This window comes from Orcinus orca, chromosome 19, assembly GCF_937001465.1.
Source record: "Orcinus orca chromosome 19, mOrcOrc1.1, whole genome shotgun sequence".
In the NCBI taxonomy this organism is placed as follows: Eukaryota; Metazoa; Chordata; class Mammalia; order Artiodactyla; family Delphinidae; genus Orcinus; species Orcinus orca.
The window spans coordinates 27,087,075-27,106,514 of NC_064577.1; the positions used below are offsets into that span (position 1 = coordinate 27,087,075).

Below are 19,440 nucleotides of genomic sequence, written 5' to 3' on the forward strand. Positions count from 1 at the left end.
GGGACAAAGAATGTCTTGACAGGTGCCTTAAAGCACATTCACAGGGAATTGTCTTCAGATATGACAAAGAAGATGGGGACAGGGTGATGGTAGTGCGGTTGGGTGGAGTCATGACCACAGCAGCATCCTCCAGGTCCAGGCCCAGAGCCCAAGACGGAGGCAGGACAGGGGTTGCTTCAAAACATTTACTCTGGGATGTGAACCACGTGTCCTGTAGCTGCATCCAAAGAGGAGGAGGCTAAGGGGTTAAGAGGCCTCTCCCTCAGGTCCAGGAAGACAATAGAATTGTCTTCTGCACCTCTATTGCTTCCAAGGGGCTGGGCTCTGGGCAGCCATGGGGTGGAGGCTGTGCTCCACACACACACTGGGCTCTGGTCCCATGAGCCCTTCCTGTGTGCCTGGCACTGGGTTAAGCCCATCACGGACCAGTCTCGTTTCACCATCGCAATGAGGATGACGTGCGAATCACTGTCCTGTGCTGCTACAAAAAGGAAACCAAGGCTCAGGAAGGTTGAGGACTGGTCAGTGCACAGGGGACCACCTGGATCTGGCTTCAGATTTGTGGACCTGAGACCTTAGACGCAGCCCTCTATCTGCCGAGGTACACACGGCTGCCAGGTGAGGACTGGGGGTTCCCCACGCCTGCTCTTGTTACTGGGGGTCAGCACTGATTGACTTCCTCAGGTCCTTGGTCTTGGATTCTAAGCAGACTGGGCTGCCCTGAGCATGGCTGGGGTGTGTGGGTGAGTGTGCTTGTGGGGGGACTTCAGACCTAGATGGTGGAACAGGCAACTCCACCTTAGCAGAGGCCCAGGGGGTCACCCCTGTAACTGAAAGGTGTGTGTGTGTGTGTGTGTGTGTGTGTGTGTGTGTGATGGTGGGGGGGCCAGGGTGCAGAATGTGCAGCCAAAGCCGAGAGAAAGGACGGCAGAGCACAGCTTTGCCATTTACTGTGTGACCCTGGGAAAATCACTCAACCTCTCTGAGCCTCAGGCTATTACAGGAGCCGGTATTAGCTACCTCAATGGTTGTGGGGAAAAGGGCTGAACTGACGTGCCTCCTGTTTCTGATGGAGGCAGTACATCGCGGGCTCGCGAGTCTAGGAGAGTATAACCTGCTAGATTCTGGAGTTAAAAACAAGTAGGGGAAATTCTCTTTTGCACCCTCCCTTTGTCTTTCCCTCTACTTTTCTATCTCTTTTGCACGGATTCGCACAAAACATCCTGGAAGGATATGTAAGAAATTAACAACAGTGGTTCCCTGGAGTGTGGAGAATTTCAAGGTTGGGTGGGATAGAACCAGGCAGATGAGGGACTGGGGTGGCATGGCGTGAGATGGAGGATGTCTGCCTGCTCTAAGTTTATCTTTTTACATTTGTTGGTTTTTGAATCGTGTAACTATATTCCCAGTTAAAAATTAAATTAAAAAACTAAAAAAATAATGGGGGCGGTTTGGCAATAGCAGCAAAATTATACACATTTACCTTTTGACCCAGCAATCTCATTTCTAAGAATCTATTTCAGAGTTATATGTGACAGTATGAAAAAATGTAGGCACAAAACTATTCACTGCAGAAATCTTTGTTATAGTAAAAGACTGGAAACAACCAAAATGTCATCACTAGGGAGCTGGCTGACTAAACAATGGGAGATCCACATAATGGAACACGATACAGATTTTTTAAAAAGGGACAAGGAATATCTCTATATACTCTTACAGAGAGACCTCCAGGATACAATGTAAATAAAAAAGCAAAATGGAGAATGTATGTGGAGTACACTGTCATTTATCTAAGAAGGCGACGGTACACATTTAGACATGCGTAGCTTTTGTTTATGTTAAAGACATGGAAGGGAAAACCAAACCAAACCAACAAACAAAAAGAAATCACTTCTCTTGGGAAGGAGGAGGACCAGAATTCAGGCTGATTTTTTTCTGAATTAACTTTGCTTTGTAGATTTAACTTTGGAACCATGTAAATATGCTACATAATTATAGAATAAAATTAAATAAAAAAATCAATCCCTAAAAATCGAAACCCAAATGAAACCAATGAACCTCACTGTATATTGATTGGAGCAAAATTACACAGAAAGAAACCATTTCAGAGACTTTGCAGCACAGAAAGGGGGGGACTGTATCCCTGGTGGGATACATCCTAAGAAGTACAGATAATCTGAAACTATTTTCAGTAATCACAGTGTTGATATTGCTGTTCTGAAACTGTCGTGGGTATTTGTGGGATCAAGTAGTGAGTAATTCTGTTGCTGTGGAAGAAACTAGGTTTTCAGAATGGAGAAAAGAGAGACAAAAGACCAATGAGATTATTTTTAAAATGTTAGAGTCCTGAAATTGAATTGGAAGTATCAGTATGTGTTTTATCTTTAAAAAAAGTGTTTCTGAGTTGTCCATTCACAGGGCCTTGAAACAACAACCAATGCTAGAACCAGGAGCAGCCCCAGTGCCCAGATTTTGGTATCTAACTATCATTAAAAGAAACAAGGGGGCTTCCCTGGGGGCGCAGTGGTTAGGAGTCCGCCTGCCGATGCAGGGGACGCAGGTTCGTGCCCCGGTCCGGGAGGATCCCATGTGCCGTGGAGCGGCTGGGCCCGAGAGCCATGGCCGCTGAGCCTGCGCGTCCGGAGCCTGTGCTCCGCAAGGGGAGAGGCCACGATAGTGAGAGGCCCGCGTACCACAAAAAAAAAAAAAAAAAAAAAGAAACAAGGGCTCCTTGATGACATGGCTGATCCCAGGCACAGGGCAGGAAAAGGAGCTACCTTGAGCCACCCTGTCATACCAGATAGCAAGGAACCTATCAAAGACTCCTGGGGCAGGCTTCCCTGGCGGCGCAGTAGTTGAGAATCTGCCTGCCAATGCAGGGGACACGGGTTCAAGCCCTGGTCTGGGAAGATCCCACATGCCACAGAGCAACTGGGCCCGTGAGCCATGGCCGCTGAGCCTGCGCGTCTGGAACCTGTGCTCCGCAACGGGAGAGGCCGTGACAATGAGAGGCCTGTGCACTGCGATGAAGAGTGGTCCCCGGGCTTCCCTGGTGGCGCAGTGGTTGAGAGTCCGCCTGCCGATGCAGGGTACACGGGTTCGTGCCCCGGTCCGGGAGGATCCCACATGCCGCGGAGCGGCTGGGCCCGTGAGCCGTGGCCGCTGAGCCTGCGCGTCCGGAGCCTGTGCTCCGTAACGGGAGAGGCCACAGCAGTGACAGGCCCGCGTACAGCAAAAAAAAAAAAAAAAAAAAAAAAAAAAAAGAGTGGCCCCCGCTCACCACAACTAGAGAAAGCCCTCGCACAGAAACGAAGACCCAACACAGCCAAAAATAAATAAATAAATAAATAAAATTTAAAAAAAAGAATTAAAAAAAAAAGACTCCTGGGGCCACATCAAAAGGACTCACCAACTTGGAAGAGGTGGGTGATGGGTCAATTTGGTATCAATAAGAGTAATAATGGCAGTGGATTGAAACATATCAGACGTATTAAAAATCCTTAAGGACATAATAATACTAACAAAAACAAAACAAAAAGATGCCTCCCTCTGCCCCCATCCAAACTCATCTGTCACCTTAGAAGACGCTAAGGAAACAATTCACTATTCTGAAAATTGTTAAGTCATGGAAGAGAACTGAGCATTTACCATGCTTTTCCTAGATGAACTAAACCTTCAGGTAACCAAAAAGTTGTTAACGGAAAAATTCTTTTGGGGGGAAAGTATTTCAACTCATAAATCAAGGAGAAATCATAATATTCAAGTATCCTCATTTTGATACTTGAATACATTTCATATCCTCAAGTATCCCCTATTGAGATAATAGAGCACACAAGGGTGGTCAACGGTCACCACATCCTAGTAAGAGAGACAGGCAGACTCCGTGCCTTCTAATGAAAATGCACAGCACCATCTAGGAAGTAATATTTTGAAAAAAAAAAAAATCAAATCTGAATATGATCAAGCCTCTAGTTCTAAATTCCAATTTACTGCAAATATAGTGTTCAGAGGGATATATTAAATGACCCCACAGGGATGCAGTTGCAAATCCAGGCTGTGGAAAACTCTATAGGACAAATGGCTAAGTTTCTTTCTTTCTTTTTTTTTTTTTTTTGCGGTACGCGGGCCTCTCACTGTTGTGGCCTCTCCCATTGCGGAGCACAGGCTCCGGACGTGCAGGCTCAGAGGCCGTGGCTCACGGGCCCAGCCGCTCTGCGGCATGTGGGATCTTCCCGGACCGGGGCACAAACCTGTGTCCCCTGCATCGGCAGGCTCAACCACTGCGCCACCAGGGAAGCCCTGACTAAGTTTCTTTACTAAATAAATTAAAAGGAAGAGAGAGTGAGAGAGAGAAAGGAGAGAGAGAATCTGTAGATCAACTGAGACCTAGAAAACTTCAACCAGTTGCAATTGTGTGGCTCTCATTTGGACCCTGAGGCAAATAAACCAACCAGTAAAAGAAATGCCGCGGCAACTGGGGAAATTTGAATGCTGACGGGGTATCTGATGCTATTAAGGGGACTGTTGATTTTTTAAGGCACTATAATGGGAATGTGGTTATTGTGTTTAGGTTTTAAGTAGAGACTTTATCTATAATATTTCTCTGCAGAAATATTTATGGATGAAAGGCTACAATACCTGGGATTTCCTTACAAATATTCTAGGGGAGAAGCAGAGGGCTGGAAAATAGAGGGAACGCATTGGGCCGTGAGTTGGTAACTGTCGAAGCCAGGGTGCGTTATGGTCTTATCAAGTCATCTTAGTCTCCTCACTACTTTTGTAGATGTTTGAAATTGTTCACAATTCAAAGGGGAAAAAAAGGTCCCTTCTCACTGGAAGGATGGAAGGGACAGACACTGCTTTTTTCCCCTCCCTGTGATACTGAAGGCCAAAGGAGCAGGAAACAAAATCCCCACTTGTATCCATTCATACTTAGAAAAAATCAAGTTATAGTTATTTACAATTAAATCATACAACACTTTCTTTTTTTTTTTTTTTTTTTGCAGTACGTGGGCCTCTCACTGTTGTGGCCTCTCCCATCACGGAGCACAGGCTCCGGAGGCGCAGGCTCAGCGGCCATGGCTCACGGGCCCAGCCACTCCGCGGCATGTGGGATCTTCCCGGACCGGGGCACGAACCCGTGTCCCCTGCATCGGCAGGCGGACTCTCAACCACTGCGCCACCAGGGAAGCCCAACACTTTCTTTTTAATGCAAGATGAAGTGCAGGCTCTGGAGTTTGAAGCCAAGCTTTGCAGTTACTCTGACTGTGAACAAGTCACTGGCCCTCATGCCTCGGTTTCCTCCTCTGTAAAATGGGGTGATGATAACAAGCTTTCCTTCTTAGGGGTCTTGTGCAGCTTGTAGGAGACAAGAATGTGAGGGAAGCCCAGGCATCCTGCCTGGCCTCTAGAAAGTGCCCTGGAAGCGTGAGCTCTTCTTACGCACCAGTTTCTATGCTCAAGCTATCTGGACAATTCATTTCTGCTGACTTTCTTGGAGCGGTTATGGGGTGCTGGGCACAGACTGGACCTGGGAATCAGGGGGGCTTCTGCAGCTTCCTCTGGCTCTGGGTCATTGCCCTAATTGTCCCAGCCACTAAGCTGGTCTCCTTGGCCCTCTGAGAGCCATTTGCCTTAGAAGTTTGCAGCCCAGGTCTCCCCAAAGTGGAAAGAAACTTAGAACCGGCAGCAAGAAGCTAATTCTTCCCAGCTCAGCTCCTCTGCATGACGCAAGCCTCCCTCTTCCCTCCACTGCCTCCCCCCAGAGTCCCAATTAGGAGGTTTCTCCAGCCAGCCGGCACTACCGGCGAGCAGCTACAGCCCTGGTCCAGGAGGGCCCCGCTCGGCTTCGGTGACGCACTTTCCTAGAAGCGAGATGTCTGCGGCTGGGGTGTATCGGGATCTGGATCCTCCCTCCTTTACTTGAAACACCAGCAGAACATTCTCTGGGTGATTTAATCTCAGCCCCTTCCCGTCCAGCCATCCCCCACCTTCAGCAACAAAGGCTAAGGCTGCTAGTCCTAGAAATGGTCCTTGTTGTCACACACGGGTGGTGTGGGAATCTTCTGGAAGCATCTGCGGTCAGCTCGAGACCAGCAGAGCCCGCGGTTCCCTGCCCTCCACGGCTGGCTTCCTGGTGACATGCCTCTCACATCCGGAGGGAGCGCACTGCCTCCTCCCACCCGCCCCACTCAGCTGAGGCCAAGCCGTAAAACACGGCGTGGACCACACACTCTGTGATCTGGCATCTCCCATTCTCTTAGGGAAGGTCAGCTCCGTGCTCCTCGTGGGGTGAGAGGAGAGACCCAGGAGTGGCTGCCAGAAGGGGATGGTTGAGAAGTCCCGACTTGCAGCACAGTTCCAATTATAGCAAATTTACTACCATCACCATCACCACTGCTACTAGTGCTTTTTGTTACGGCTGAATTGTTTCCCCTCCAATTTTTATGTGGAAGCCCTAACCCCCAGGACCTCAGAATGTGACTGTGTTTGGAGATAGCCTTTAAAGAGGTAATTAAGCTAAAACGACGTCCTTAGTGTGGGTCCTCATCCAACAGAACTGGTGTCCTTCTAAGAAGCAGAAGTCTGGACACAGACACACAGAAGGAAGACGCGTGAGGACACAGAGACGGCGGCCGTCTACATGCCAAGGAGAGACGCCTCAAAAGGAACCAGCCTCATCAGCAACTTGACCTTGGACTTCTGGCCCCCAGAACCGTGAGGAAATACATTTCTGCTGTTTAAGCCGCCCAGTCTGTGATACTCTGTGAGGGCAGCCTGAGCAACGAATCCATTTCTACTACTATTGCTACCATTTTCGGAATGCTTCTTAGGTGTCATTCTGCTGAAAAAATTACAAATATTCTCATTGAATCCTCATGCAATCCTAAGGGACAGAAATTATCATCACCTTCGCGTGCAAAGGAGGAAACAGGATGTCTCTTGGCTCTCCAGCAGCCAGAACAGCGCCCATGGTTGGGCTCAGTAAACACTTATTGAAGGAAGGATGCTCAGACAGTTTATAGGACTTGTCCAGGGGCCTGGCCAGAGGCAGAGCCAGAACTTTAATCTAAGCTTTCTGAGTCCTACTCCTGCCCTTAAACACACTGTGTAGGGTCAAGTACAGTCTGAGGACAGATGACCCTGCAGAGTGCCCATTAGCCCATGGCTTGGGGGTAAGAAGCACGGTCTGAATTTTTCTTTTTTTTTTTTTTTGCGGTACGCGGGCCTCTCACTGTTGTGGCCTCTCCCGTTGCGGAGCACAGGCTCCAGACGCGCAGGCTCAGCGGCCATGGCTCACGGGCCCAGCCGCTCCGCGGCATGTGGGATCTTCCCGGACCGGGGCACGAACCCGCGTCCCCTGCATCGGCAGGCGGACTCTCAACCACTGCGCCACCAGGGAAGCCCCGTTCTGGATTTTTCTGATGGGGCCGTGGCTGTGCGGGGACCCTGAGCCTGAAGCAAACCTGGTTTTGTTCATAAGGCAGGCTCATCGAGACTGACTGCTCCCTGCACTGGGTCACAGACGGGCCAGTGTCCGTACTCCCCGTGGCCTGGACGTGGACCTGGGGAAAGCCCGCATGCCCCTTGCCCTGATCATGTGTCCTCTGCTTGGCTTGAACCAATGATTCAGAGACAGAGCGGGGACTCCCTCCTCCCCCTTCCTCGCCTTCTCCCTGCCTCTGCGGCCTGCGTCCTTCCGAGAATCTCCAGGCTTCCTCTCGGGGCAAGGAGGGGCCTTAAGTACCTTGTAGCCCTGGTTGATGCCGTTGATGAACTGGGGGCTGGGGGCAGTCCAGGTGAAGCGGATGGTCGTGGAATTGGTGGCTTCTGCATGCACGTTGCCCGGAGGGACCGTGGGCACTGGAGGAGAGCAGAGAGGTAGGGGTGTGTGTGGAGGGGGCACCGTCTGACTGTCCGGCCCCGTTAAGCAGCGAAAACACACGAGGTCTGCGGACCCTGCTTTACACCCCTCCCCCCAGCTCCTCCCCTGCTGCTACGGAGACTTCAGATGCCCTCTTTCTGCAGATTAGTTTGGGCTTAATGAAACCGGTCTGGCCCATTTCACAGGGTACCCACAAATAAAAGTGACGGATCTGAAAATGCTCAGGGTGGTTTTTAGGTACAACGCTAAATGTAAGCTGTTTCATGATCCAGTTAATGGTTAACTTTGCAGAAGGCCCCTGTATCCCCGAAGCCTCTGTGTTCATCACACCCACCCCAACCTCTTCATCCATCTTTCCCTCCGTCCTCCCACCCTACGGGGTAGCTGGGCACAGCATGTGACAGCCTGGGACTGGATAAAACAGGTGACACGGTTGAGGCAGTCAGGACTGGAGAGTCAGGACCCAACAGGCACGGAGAGGGGGAAGTACCAGCTCCTCCACGGCCACTGTCCCCACCCACCTCCCTGCAGTGTCCACTCGGTGACTTTGCTGCTGTAGACACCCAGTCCGGCGCTGTTGTAGGCGGCCACCTCGATCTCGTAGTTGGTCCAGATGATGAGGTCCTCCAGCAGCAGGTTGTTGACATCAGCATCCGTGATGTTCTTAAACTGGTACCCAACAGGCAGCCCGGCCAGGCAGTACCTGAGGGGAGAAAGCCAAGATGCCATGGATTGGAGTCAGCCTGCTGTCCTCGTGCCCAGGAAGCTGTCTGTGACGGTGGAAACCCACATCCATGCTGCCCAACATGGAACCTGCTGGCACTTGTGGTTTTTGGGCACCTGAAACGTGCTTAATGTAACCGAGGAACTACGTTTGTCATTTAATTTACTTTTTTATTAATTTAAGTGTCTGCAAGTGACCAGCGGCTACCCCACGGGATAACGCAAGTCCAGGGGATGTGTCTGGACTCTTCTTTTTGAGGGGGGAGGAGGACATTGGTAGGATAGCTAGCCAGGGATGCTGAGAGCTCCTGGGAAGATCTCACGGGTCTAGCTTTGAGGGGTCGCTGATCAGAGAGTGGTCTCCAAAGGTTGGGCTCATTTCCTTTCTCCTTCTAGGAGAAGGGCTCCCTCTCTTGACAGCCATTCACTGAGGTGGAAAGAAAAAAACCTGAGGCTACGTACTCTACCAAGTTCCACCTTCCACTGGAAAAAAGAATGCAGGGTAATAAAGAAATGGGATACGTACAGGCAAATACTGGAGGATGGATAGCTCATAGGAGAACAACAGTGCACACATACTCTAGCGTCTAACTATGGGGAAATCAGAGGCCCCAACTTATTCTGATGCTTCACAAAACCCCACAGCAGTGGTTCTCAAAGCCTTAGCGTGCATTAAAGACACCCGAAAAGCCTGTTGAAACACAGATTGCTGGGCTTATCCCAAAGGTTCTCATTCCATAGGTGAGGGGTAGGACTTGAGAATTTGCATTCCTATCAAGTTCTCAAGTGATGCTGACGTTGCTGGTCCAGGGACCACACTTTGAGAACCACCACGCTTTAGGATTCACGAAAAAGCCCACGACGAAATTAACCGATAATAGAGCAGCCCAACCAACAGTAACTGCTTCCAAAATCGGGGAATTCCAGTGCTGTGAGTGTACACATTCAGGAAACAGACGTGTGAAGTTGCCTAGCATCTTGCAACCAGCCAGAGTTCAGAATACTGACACGAGTTCTCAGAAGTTTCAAGTAGCAGGCTAATTTTCTTTTATGAATACCAAATTTTAGTAACAACTTAGTAATACACTTTCAGGTTACCAGTAAAGCACCCATAGTCAAATGTAAAAATAAAAGGCTATATAACTGGGCTCCACTGGGCAGTAGGGACCAAAGACAGGACTTCCACTTTTTAACCAGTTCTTGGCCTAGTCATTCGTCCACTCATTGTCTGTCCTGGGGAAATCTGGCCTGCTAGAATATTCTTGGTTTCCCAGGTGGTTGGTCCCCTGGATAGTAACGTGTCTCCGTGTAGCCCTACTCCCATGTAGCCCTGATGTCTGGCAGACCTGCCATCCATACAGGCTTAAGGAGGCTACATTGTATCTCCTCTCTAACCATTCCTATTGGTTTCCAAGGCTCTCACTGCTGGAAGTTCTTCTAGATGTCTAACTTCAATCCCTCCTACTGTCGTGTAGGCATTTCTTGTTGCCTGGTCCTTGTTGATGAAGAAGGACCCGCCATGAATCTGCTCTGTTTTCCAATCCACTCCCTGACCCTCCCTCATCTCTTTCCTCTTGAGTCTGGGCGGCCCCTCCTTTCCCTGGTGCGGACGCCTACCTGATGATGTAGCCCTTAAGGATGCCATTCTGGTGGCTCTCGGGAGGTGGCTGCCACTGGATCATGATGGACTGGTTGGTCCGGCCGCTGGCGATGACATTCTGTGGAGGGGCCGTGGGGGGCTCCTCAGGAAGGGAGACCCTGGATAGGAAAACACCAAGAATGGGCAGGGCTTTTCACTCCTAGTCTCCACGGTAAATACAGGAGTTTAATGGGATAGGAAGAGGCCCCACCCTGCTCTGTCCCTGGATGACTCTGCACAATTGCTGTGTGCTTTTGGACTAGTCACTTAACTTCTCTGAGCTTGCTTCTTTACCTGTAAAAGCAGTATCATAAAGTCCACCTGCCTGCTTTATGAGTGGCTGAAGCTCGAATGACACAATGTATGTGGAAGTCTTCTTAAAACACTGTAAAGCACCAGATATATGTATTTTCTGTGCGGTTGAGGGACACAGGCCTTGGTTTCCCATTTGTCAAAGAAGCTGCTGTCGGGGTTGATGACGTCATGAGTGTTCAAGTATTTTAGAAGCAGGAGTGTCAAATACTCACCTCCCAGTTACCAGCTGGCGGTGAACTTGAACCACGCTTCCTCTACGAACCAGCTGAGCCCCGGCAGGGGTGAGGCAGGCCGGGTAGGGTTGGCGTGGTGTGTGCGTGAGAGTTTGAGCATCCCCGTACCCACCGAAGCCCAGTGCTACTGCATTTCTTTCTCTGGCATGGCCAGGGGACACAGCATTCCACTTCTGTATTTTTCACATAACTGACATGCATCCATTAACAACAAAAGTTGATTATTTTTGATGGATGTCTTTCCCGTTTTGTTTATGTTTTTGTTTCCTGATGGATAGCTTTTCCAAAACATCCTGCACCCTCCCACGGCTTTGTAAAGCCTAAAGTGAGGGTAATCTAACCTTTTACTTGCTGACTCAGGACGATTCATTAAGAAGATGAATCAGCATTACACAGGGAAGCCCAAAGGACTGGAGAAGTTATAGGATGGTTTCCCTACACTTCGAGGCTTCTTGTTATTGGGATTTCGTAGCTCTGAAGGATTGGGGCTATGTCCATTTTTTTCCCCTGCACCACCTCTCGTGGTCCAAACGTGGCCTGGCACATAGTAGGTGCTCAGTAAACAGTGAATGAATAAATTCTCCTATAACTGCTCTCCATGCCAGGCTGTTAGCTGTCACTTCTCCCTCCTGTTAGAGTGTCACAGCCCCTGTGGCATCCCCCTAGTAAAAGCCAGAGGGATTCAAGCTGATTGGAACTGTGGGGAAACCACAATGATTGATTAAACCCAGTGGGGGGGGTCTGTGTACACACCAAAGAGCATCTTTTAAAGAGCAAAGCGCATTCTTGGCTCCCTTAGCAAGTACTGTTCGCTATTTCTATTTGCTATTATTTCTGGGCTCTCAATTCTGTTCCATTGGTCTATGTGTCTATTTTTTTTTTTTTTTTTTGGTTGCAGCTTGCAGGATCTCAGTTCACCAACCAGGGATTGAACCTGGGTCACAGCAATGAAAGTGCTGAGTCCTAACCACTTGACTACCAGGGAATTCCCTATGTGTCTATTTTTATGAGTAGCATACTGTTTTGGTTTACTATAACTTTGTAGTATAGTTGGGAATCAGGAAGTGTGGTGCCTCTGGCTTTGTTCTTTGTTCTCAGGATTGCTTTGGCTATTTGGGGTCTTTTGTGGCTCTATACAAATTTTAGAATCGTTTTTTACTATTTCTGTGAAAAATGCCGTTGCAATTGCGATAGGGATTGCATCGAATCAACGGATGGCTTTGGGCGATATGGACATTTTAACAATATTAACTCTTCTCAATGGGAAAAGGATAGTCTCTTCAATAAATGATGTTGGGAAAACTGGATAACCATATGCAGAAGAAGGCAATTGGACCTCTATTTTACACCACTCCCGAAAGTGAACTCGAAATGGATTAAAGACAAACTTAAGATCTGAAACTATAAAACTCCTAGAATAAAACATAAGAGAAAAGCTCCTTGATTTTGGCCTTGGCAGTAATTTCCTGGATATGACACCAAAAGGACAAGCAACAGAAGCAAAAATAAATAAAAGTGGGACTATATCAAACTAAAAAGCTTCTGCACAGAAAAAGAAACAACAAAATCAAAAGGCGACATAATGGAATGGGAGAAAATATCTGCAAACCGTGTATCTGACAAGGGGTTAATATCCAAAATATATAAAGAACTCATACAACTCAACAGCAAAAAACGAAATAATCTGATCAAAAAATGGGCAAATGAGCTGCATAGACATTTTTCCAAAAAAGACATAAAAATGGCCAACAGGTCAATGAAAAGGTGCTCAACGTCACTAACCATCAGGGAAATGCAAACCAAAACCACAGTGAGATATTACCTTACGCCCATCAGAATGGCTATTATCAAAAAGACAACAAACAGGGCTTCCCTGGCGGCGCAGTGGTTGAGAGTCCGCCTGCCGATGCGGGGGACGCGGGTTCGTGCCCCGGTCCGGGAAGATCCCACATGCTGCGGAGCGGTTGGGCCCGTGAGCCGTGGCCGCTGAGCCTGCACGTCCAGAGCCTGTGCTCCGCAACGGGAGAGGCCACGGCAGTGAGAGGCCCGCGTACCGCAAAACAAAAACAAAAACAAAAAAGGCAACAAACAACAAGTGTTGGTGGGGATGTGGATAAAAGGGACCCCTCGTGCACTGTTGGTGGGAGTAAAAACTGGTACAGGGACTATGGGAAACAATATGGAGGTTCCCCCCCAAATTGATAACAGAACTACCACGTGATCCAGCTACCCCACTTCTGGGTATATATTCACCCCAAAGAAATGAAAACAGGATCTCGAAGACATATCTGCACCCCCATGTTTACGGCAGCATTATTCACAATAGCCAAGATATGGAAACACCCTAAGTGTCCGTCCACAAATAAATGGATAAAGAAGATGTAACACAGCTATACAGTGAAAGATTTTCCAGCCATGAGAGAGAAAGAAATTCTGCCATTTGCAAAAACATGGATGGACCAGCAGGGTGTTATGCTAAGTGAAATAAATCAGGCAGAGAAAGACAGATACTGCAGATCTCACTTAGACGTGCAATCTAAGGGAGCTGAACTCAGAGAAATAGAGGAGGTGGGGGGCTGGGGAAGATGTTAGTCAAAAGGCATAAATTTCCAGTTATAAGAATAACAAGTTCTGGTGATGGAATACACAGCATGGTGATTATAGCTAAGAATTCTGTATTATATACTTGAAGGTTACTAAGAAAGTTGATCTCAAATGTTCTCACCACAAAAAGAAACGGTAATTATGTGACAGGATGGAGGTGTCAGCTAACACCATGGGGGTAATCATTTTGCCATAGAGGAGTGTGTCAAATCAACGCATTGTACACCTTAAACTTACATAATGTTACAAGTCAACGATATCTCAATAAATCTGGAAAAAATAAAAATACACATAAAAAAATAAAGAGCAAAGCACACAGCTTTGGGGCATGGGATTGGTGTCACTATCATTCTGACCTGATGTCTTTTTTCTCACTAGAGGAGGCTGCCTGTTCTATGGGGGTCTAGGCGGCTAGAACGCGCCTCCTACACAAGTGGGTGTTAAAACGCGTGAACTGCTGTTTTTATTAAACTTTCATCATTTTAAAAAAAGCTTTGTTGGAGGCTTCATGGGGTCTGGCACCATGCAAGGCACTGCGTACAGAGATCCGTGTAGACCCTAGACGTCTTTGGAAATTCACGTGCGTTTAACAATGATGGCAACCCATGGGGATGTATAGCAGAATGCGGTTAAGTCTTGGAACTTGCATGGCCCACAGTGAGAAGGACAACTCAACTGGGTTAGTGAGTTGAGCCCCTGACAGACACCCACCCGGCTCCCCTCACCTCTCTGTGTCTTTGCTGAACTGTCCTCTCCCCACGTCGTTGACGGCACAAAGACGGAACTGGTAGGAACGTGCGGGAACCAAGCCCTTGACCATCACCGAGGTGGCCTCGGGGTCCACACTGGCCAGGAGCACCGTCCAGGGGGCATCTACAGGGACAGAGGGTGGAGGCTGAGGTAGGCATCTTGGGAGTGCATGCTTCTTCCCCCTCCATTCCCAGCAGGGGTCCAGCCTCGTTTGGGCTGGCAGGGTAGTACCTCCCCAGCTTGGTCCAGTAGAGGCTGGTCACGTCATTTTTCTGGGTCCCCTTAGCCCACACGTCCCAGGGGGTTGGGGGGTCCTGGGGAGGGAGCAAGGGCTCGTGGAAACTGAGAGGCATTTGTCTTTTCTATCTTTTTTGTTTTTTCTCAAATTGATGAGCTCTAGCAAACTGTATTTGAAACACCACTCAAATGATGCCTGCTAATTTTGGAGTTCATGGCTTGGGGATGGAGGATAAAAATTAAAAAAAAAAAAACAAAAACGAATGGCCAGGGACTTCCCTGATGGCGCAGTGGTTAAGAATCCATCTGCCAATGCAGGGGACACGGGTTCGAGCCCTGGTCCGGGAAGATCCCACATGCCGTGGAGCAACTAAGCCTGTGGCCACAACTACTGAGCCTGCACTCTAGAGCCCGAGAGCCACAACTACTGAAGCCCGCGCGCCTAGAGCCCGTGCTCCGCAATAGGAGAAGCCACTGCAATGAGAAGCCCGCGCACCGCAACGAAGAGTAGCCCCCGCTCGCCGCAACTAGAGAAAGCCCGCGCGCAGCAACGAACACCCAATGCAGCCAAAAATATATATATAAATAAATAAATTAATAATAATTTAAAAAAAACAACAAAAAACAAACAAAAAACTAATGGCCAGTGTCTTGGAGGCTTCTGGGTGGCAGGTCCCAGTCCAGCCTGTGCGTCATCTCGTTCAATTGTCACACGACGGCAGGATGCCGTGGCTCATTTTACAGATGAGGGAGCTGGGCCGTCCAGAGGGTTGGCTCAAAGGCACAGAAGTGGGGTCGCCCTGGCTGCGGTCGGCGGAGGGGGTGGGAGCAGCCTTACTGTTCTCCGACATCTCCAGGACGTAGCGGATCAGCGGGCTGTTGCCGTCGAAGGGCTTGGCCCACGTCAGGTTGACGGCCCTTCTCTCCGCGGCGCTGAGAGTCGCCACTGGGTGCTCAGGGGCATGAGGCAGCTGCCTGGAGGAGACAGGTGTGGCGGGGCCCCCCCGTGAGGCCTAGAATCAGGTGACACCCAGGACTCAGTCTGAGCTCCCATGATATCTGGGGCTCGGCCCCCGAACCCAGCCTTTGGGGCCATTTGGCTGGAGACTCCGTGCACTGGCTTTGGAGCCCACCTGGCCAAAGCCATAACCCAGACTCCCCGCCCTTGACAGGGGCCGAACTGAGCTGGCGAAGGCCTGGAGGATGCTGGGGTGAGGTGGGCGGGCTCAGGTCACACCTGGCCTGGTGGCCTGCCTAGACGCAGCCTTCCCTTTGCTGCCTGCACCCCTTTACCCCCCGGAGCCTGCCCTCACCTCACACGCAGGTGGGCACTGCGAGAGTCATTGCCTCCGGCTGAGAGCACCCGGCAGGTGTAGGTGCCGATGTCCCCGGACCACGTCTGCGAGATGTGCAGGGAGCCGTTTCTGTCCAGACGGATGCGGGGGTTGCCCTCCATGCTCAGTGTGGCCCCATCCTTCTCCCAGACGTACCTGAGAGTAAGAAGGACCGCTATGTAAAGAGAGGCAGGGAAGGCAGGGTGGGGGGGGCTGCTGGGGTGGGCACAGCCCAGGGCTGGTCTGGAGCAGGGAGCTCCAAAGGTGGGCAGGGGGCAAGCCCCCAGCCACAGCGGGGGCACCTGCAGCCCATCACGCCTGCGGGTGGGGCCCTTGGTCCAGGAGCGTGACCACATCATTATCCACCGTTCACACCTTCAGTTCAGGTCCAGGTCACAGCCTGGTCGCTTTTGGCCGGAAGCCATCACCAAGCGGTGCAGAGTGGACAAAAGGTACCTTCCAAAGAGGTTAAAAGATTAGGGCTGGGGGCTTCCCTGGTGGCACAGTGGTTGGGAGTCCGCCTGCCGATGCAGGGGACACGGGTTCGTGCCCCGGTCCAGGAGGATCCCACATGCCGCGGAGCGGCTGGGCCCGTGAGCCATGGCCGCTGAGCCTGGGCGTCCGGAGCCTGTGCTCCGCAGCGGGAGAGGCCGCAACAGTGAGAGGCCCGTGTACCGCAAAAAAAAAAAAAAAAAAAAAAAAAGATTAGGGCTGGAAAAAGAATGAACGTCTCCATGTAGACTACATGTGGGGATTAGTTTTATGACGGGAATCATCAGATCAATGCATCACTGTGACAAATTAACTTTGGCATCTAGAAAAATCACTTTAGCTTTGGTCAGTCGGTACAAAGGGGGACTTGAGAAACTACACACATGCCCGTGCCTGACAATGAGCAATACCTGCTCCGGATTCGTTCTGAAGGAGACACAATCATTGTCATGAACACACACAGGGTGCCAGCTCCCGGGAGGATGCTGGGCTGCTTCCCCCCAGGGAAGGGCAACCAGGGAGACCAGGGCAGGAATGCGGTCGGGCTGGGATGCTTTCCTAATAACCCATCAGTCGCTCAATGAAGGGACAGGGTGATGGGGCTGAGTCACAAGGCCCTAGAACTCTCTGGGTTTAGGGAGTGTGAGATGGCTGGGGAGAATGAGCCTGTAATATATATATATATATATCTATTTTTGCGGTACGCGGGCCTCTCACTGCTGTGGCCTCTCCCGTTGCGGAGCACAGGCTCCGGACGCGCAGGCTCAGCGGCCATGGCTCACGGGCCCAGCTGCTCCGGGGCACGTGGGATCTTCCCGGACCGGGGCACGAACCCGTGTCCCCTGCCTCGGCAGGCGGACTCTCAACCACTGCGCCACTGGGGAAGCCCTAAATAATATTTTATAGTCCTCAGGAAATCAAAGATGTGCAAAAATATTTAGTTATAAGGACATTCAGAATGATATTTCTTAACATGAGCAAACATTCAGAAACAATCCACATACCCAGCATTAGGGAACTGGTAACAAATTATGTGGCATCCACACAGTGGAGGACTGAGCAGTCATATAACTGACAGAGGAAGAGATTCACAACAGGTTCGTAAGGGAAAAACCAGAGTAAAACACTGTTTCTAGTTTTTTCAAATGACACCCAAATACTACTCTCTCTAGTGAAAGGAAACAGATTAATCTACTTTTCTACTTCCTCTCTCTCCATCCCTCCCCATGGTCTTTGGTTTACCTGCATTTTCTATATTGTCCTCCCAAAACGGATACCTATTAGCTGTATGATAAGAAAAAACAGTAACAGTACTGATTAATATTAACAAGGTGGACTGTTCGGATTCAGTCTAGATCTGGGTTCAGATACCAAACAGAAGCAATTCTGGAGGTTTTTCATGCTGCCACCTACACCTGCCCAGCCTGCGTCCCCCGAGCCCAGCTTTATTCTGAGGATATGTAACCAGGATTAAGTGGCTACCACTTTAGTCTGATTTGGTTGTTCAAATCCTTTCCAGTCTGTCTACTCAGGGAACCCCTGGTATGTTTCCTGCCGCCAGAACAGGGATTTTTAATTCTGGCTACACATCAGAATCACTTCGGGGACTTCTAAAAAAATACTTAAGTCTGGGGCCCACCCCACCCCTAAGACTCACCTCAAGGAGGTGGAGGGCTGCCGGGAAGCTCCCCTCCCCCAAGGTGATGGAAACCAGGCGTGCGTGGGAGATGTCGGGGTGGCCTTGGCCACAGATTTTGCCAGTTTGGGGGGATGATGGACCAATTCTGTTCCCTCCCCCATCTAAAAATGATTGTCCTAGATGGGTAATTCCACTCTAAGGCGAGGACCCCTCCAGTAAACTGGAACAGTGATTTCCCATCTGTAGTTCACTGGCGGTCCCGGAACGTGGGCCTGCAGATATATTGCAAAGGGTCCCTAAATCTCTCTGTTCACAAGAATTGTCCAGAGGATGAATAAAATGTGCAAGTTTTTCCCAAGTATTAGTAGATAACATTTGAATAAAATACCAATTTATTTTAAAGTTTTACTGACTTAATATAGCTTTTTGTTACAATAAAAATTTGCAATTAATGGATGCTAAAGTGATAGCGGCTATTCATGTATGGGTCTGAGACCCACAGCAGTGTTCTATGGGGAGAACATGTGGGTTCTCCTGGAAGACATTTTTATACTTGGTATATTAACTTTTTTAATAAAAATCTAATAAACCCTGGGATAAGCATATTCTAGATTATCTGTTGGCCATGTTCTAACTCCATCTATGTGATTTCAAGGCTCATGTTTCTAGATTATCTGTTGGCCATGTTCTAACTCCATCTATGTGATTTCAAGGCTCATGTTTCTAGATTATCTGTTGGCCATGTTCTAACTCCGTCTATGTGATTTCAAGGCTCATGTTTCTAGATTATCTGTTGGCCATGTTCTAACTCCATCTATGTGATTTCAAGGCTCATGTCTGCATTTGATGATGAGTATCCTAAAGGGCCAATGTTTAACGTTTAATGAGGTGTTTCTCCAACTGGGGCCTGAGACAGATCCTCTGAGAATGGGTGTGGATCTAAAAGCCTAGTACCCTTGAATGTAAGGTGGTGCAGCCACTGTGGAAAACAGTATGGAGGTTCCTCAGAAAACTAAACGTAGAACTACCAAATGATCCAGCAATCCCACTCCCGGACATATATCCAGAAAAAACTATCATTCAAAAAGATACATGCACCCCTATGTTCACAGCAGCACTATTCACAATAGCCAAGACATGGAAACAACCATGGATGTCTGTCGATGGAGGAATGGATAAAGAAGATGTGGTACATACACACAATGGAACATTAGCCATAAAAAAAGAACAAAATAATGCCATTTGCAGCAATGTGGATGCAACTAAAGATTATCATACTAAGTGAAGTAAGTCAGAAAGAGAAAGACAAATACCATATGCTATCACTTACATGTGGAATCTAAAATATGACACAAATGAACTTATCTACAAAACAGAAACAGAATCGCGGTCATAGAGAACAGACTGGCGGTTGCCAAGGGGGAGGGGGTTGGGGGAGGGTGAACTGGGAGGTTGGGGTTACAGATGTAAGCTTTTATACACAGCCTTTACACAACAAGGTCCTACTGTGTAGCACAGAGAACTATGTTCAATATCCTCTGATAAACCAAAATGGAAAAGAATATACATACATATGTATAACTGAATCA

The 19,440-nt window shown here is 49.0% G+C and overlaps 2 protein-coding genes across 4 annotated transcripts in view; one reads left to right on the top strand and one right to left on the bottom strand.

The window, feature by feature from the left end:
* Positions 1–19,440, top strand: part of RPL38 (ribosomal protein L38) — a 797,591-nt gene that overhangs the window by 148,227 nt on the left and 629,924 nt on the right. The gene's annotated exons all lie outside the window — the stretch shown is intronic.
* SDK2 (sidekick cell adhesion molecule 2) overlaps positions 1–19,440 on the bottom strand; it is a 267,076-nt gene that overhangs the window by 57,096 nt on the left and 190,540 nt on the right. For both annotated transcript variants that reach the window (XM_033438412.2, XM_004275434.3), the window contains exons 13-18: positions 15,700–15,876; positions 15,225–15,361; positions 14,125–14,272; positions 10,226–10,366; positions 8,407–8,588; positions 7,748–7,863 (exon numbers count right to left, since the gene is read on the bottom strand). In XM_033438412.2, coding sequence (XP_033294303.1) covers positions 7,748–7,863; positions 8,407–8,588; positions 10,226–10,366; positions 14,125–14,272; positions 15,225–15,361; positions 15,700–15,876 — 901 coding nt within the window. The remainder of the gene's footprint in view (positions 1–7,747; positions 7,864–8,406; positions 8,589–10,225; positions 10,367–14,124; positions 14,273–15,224; positions 15,362–15,699; positions 15,877–19,440) is intronic.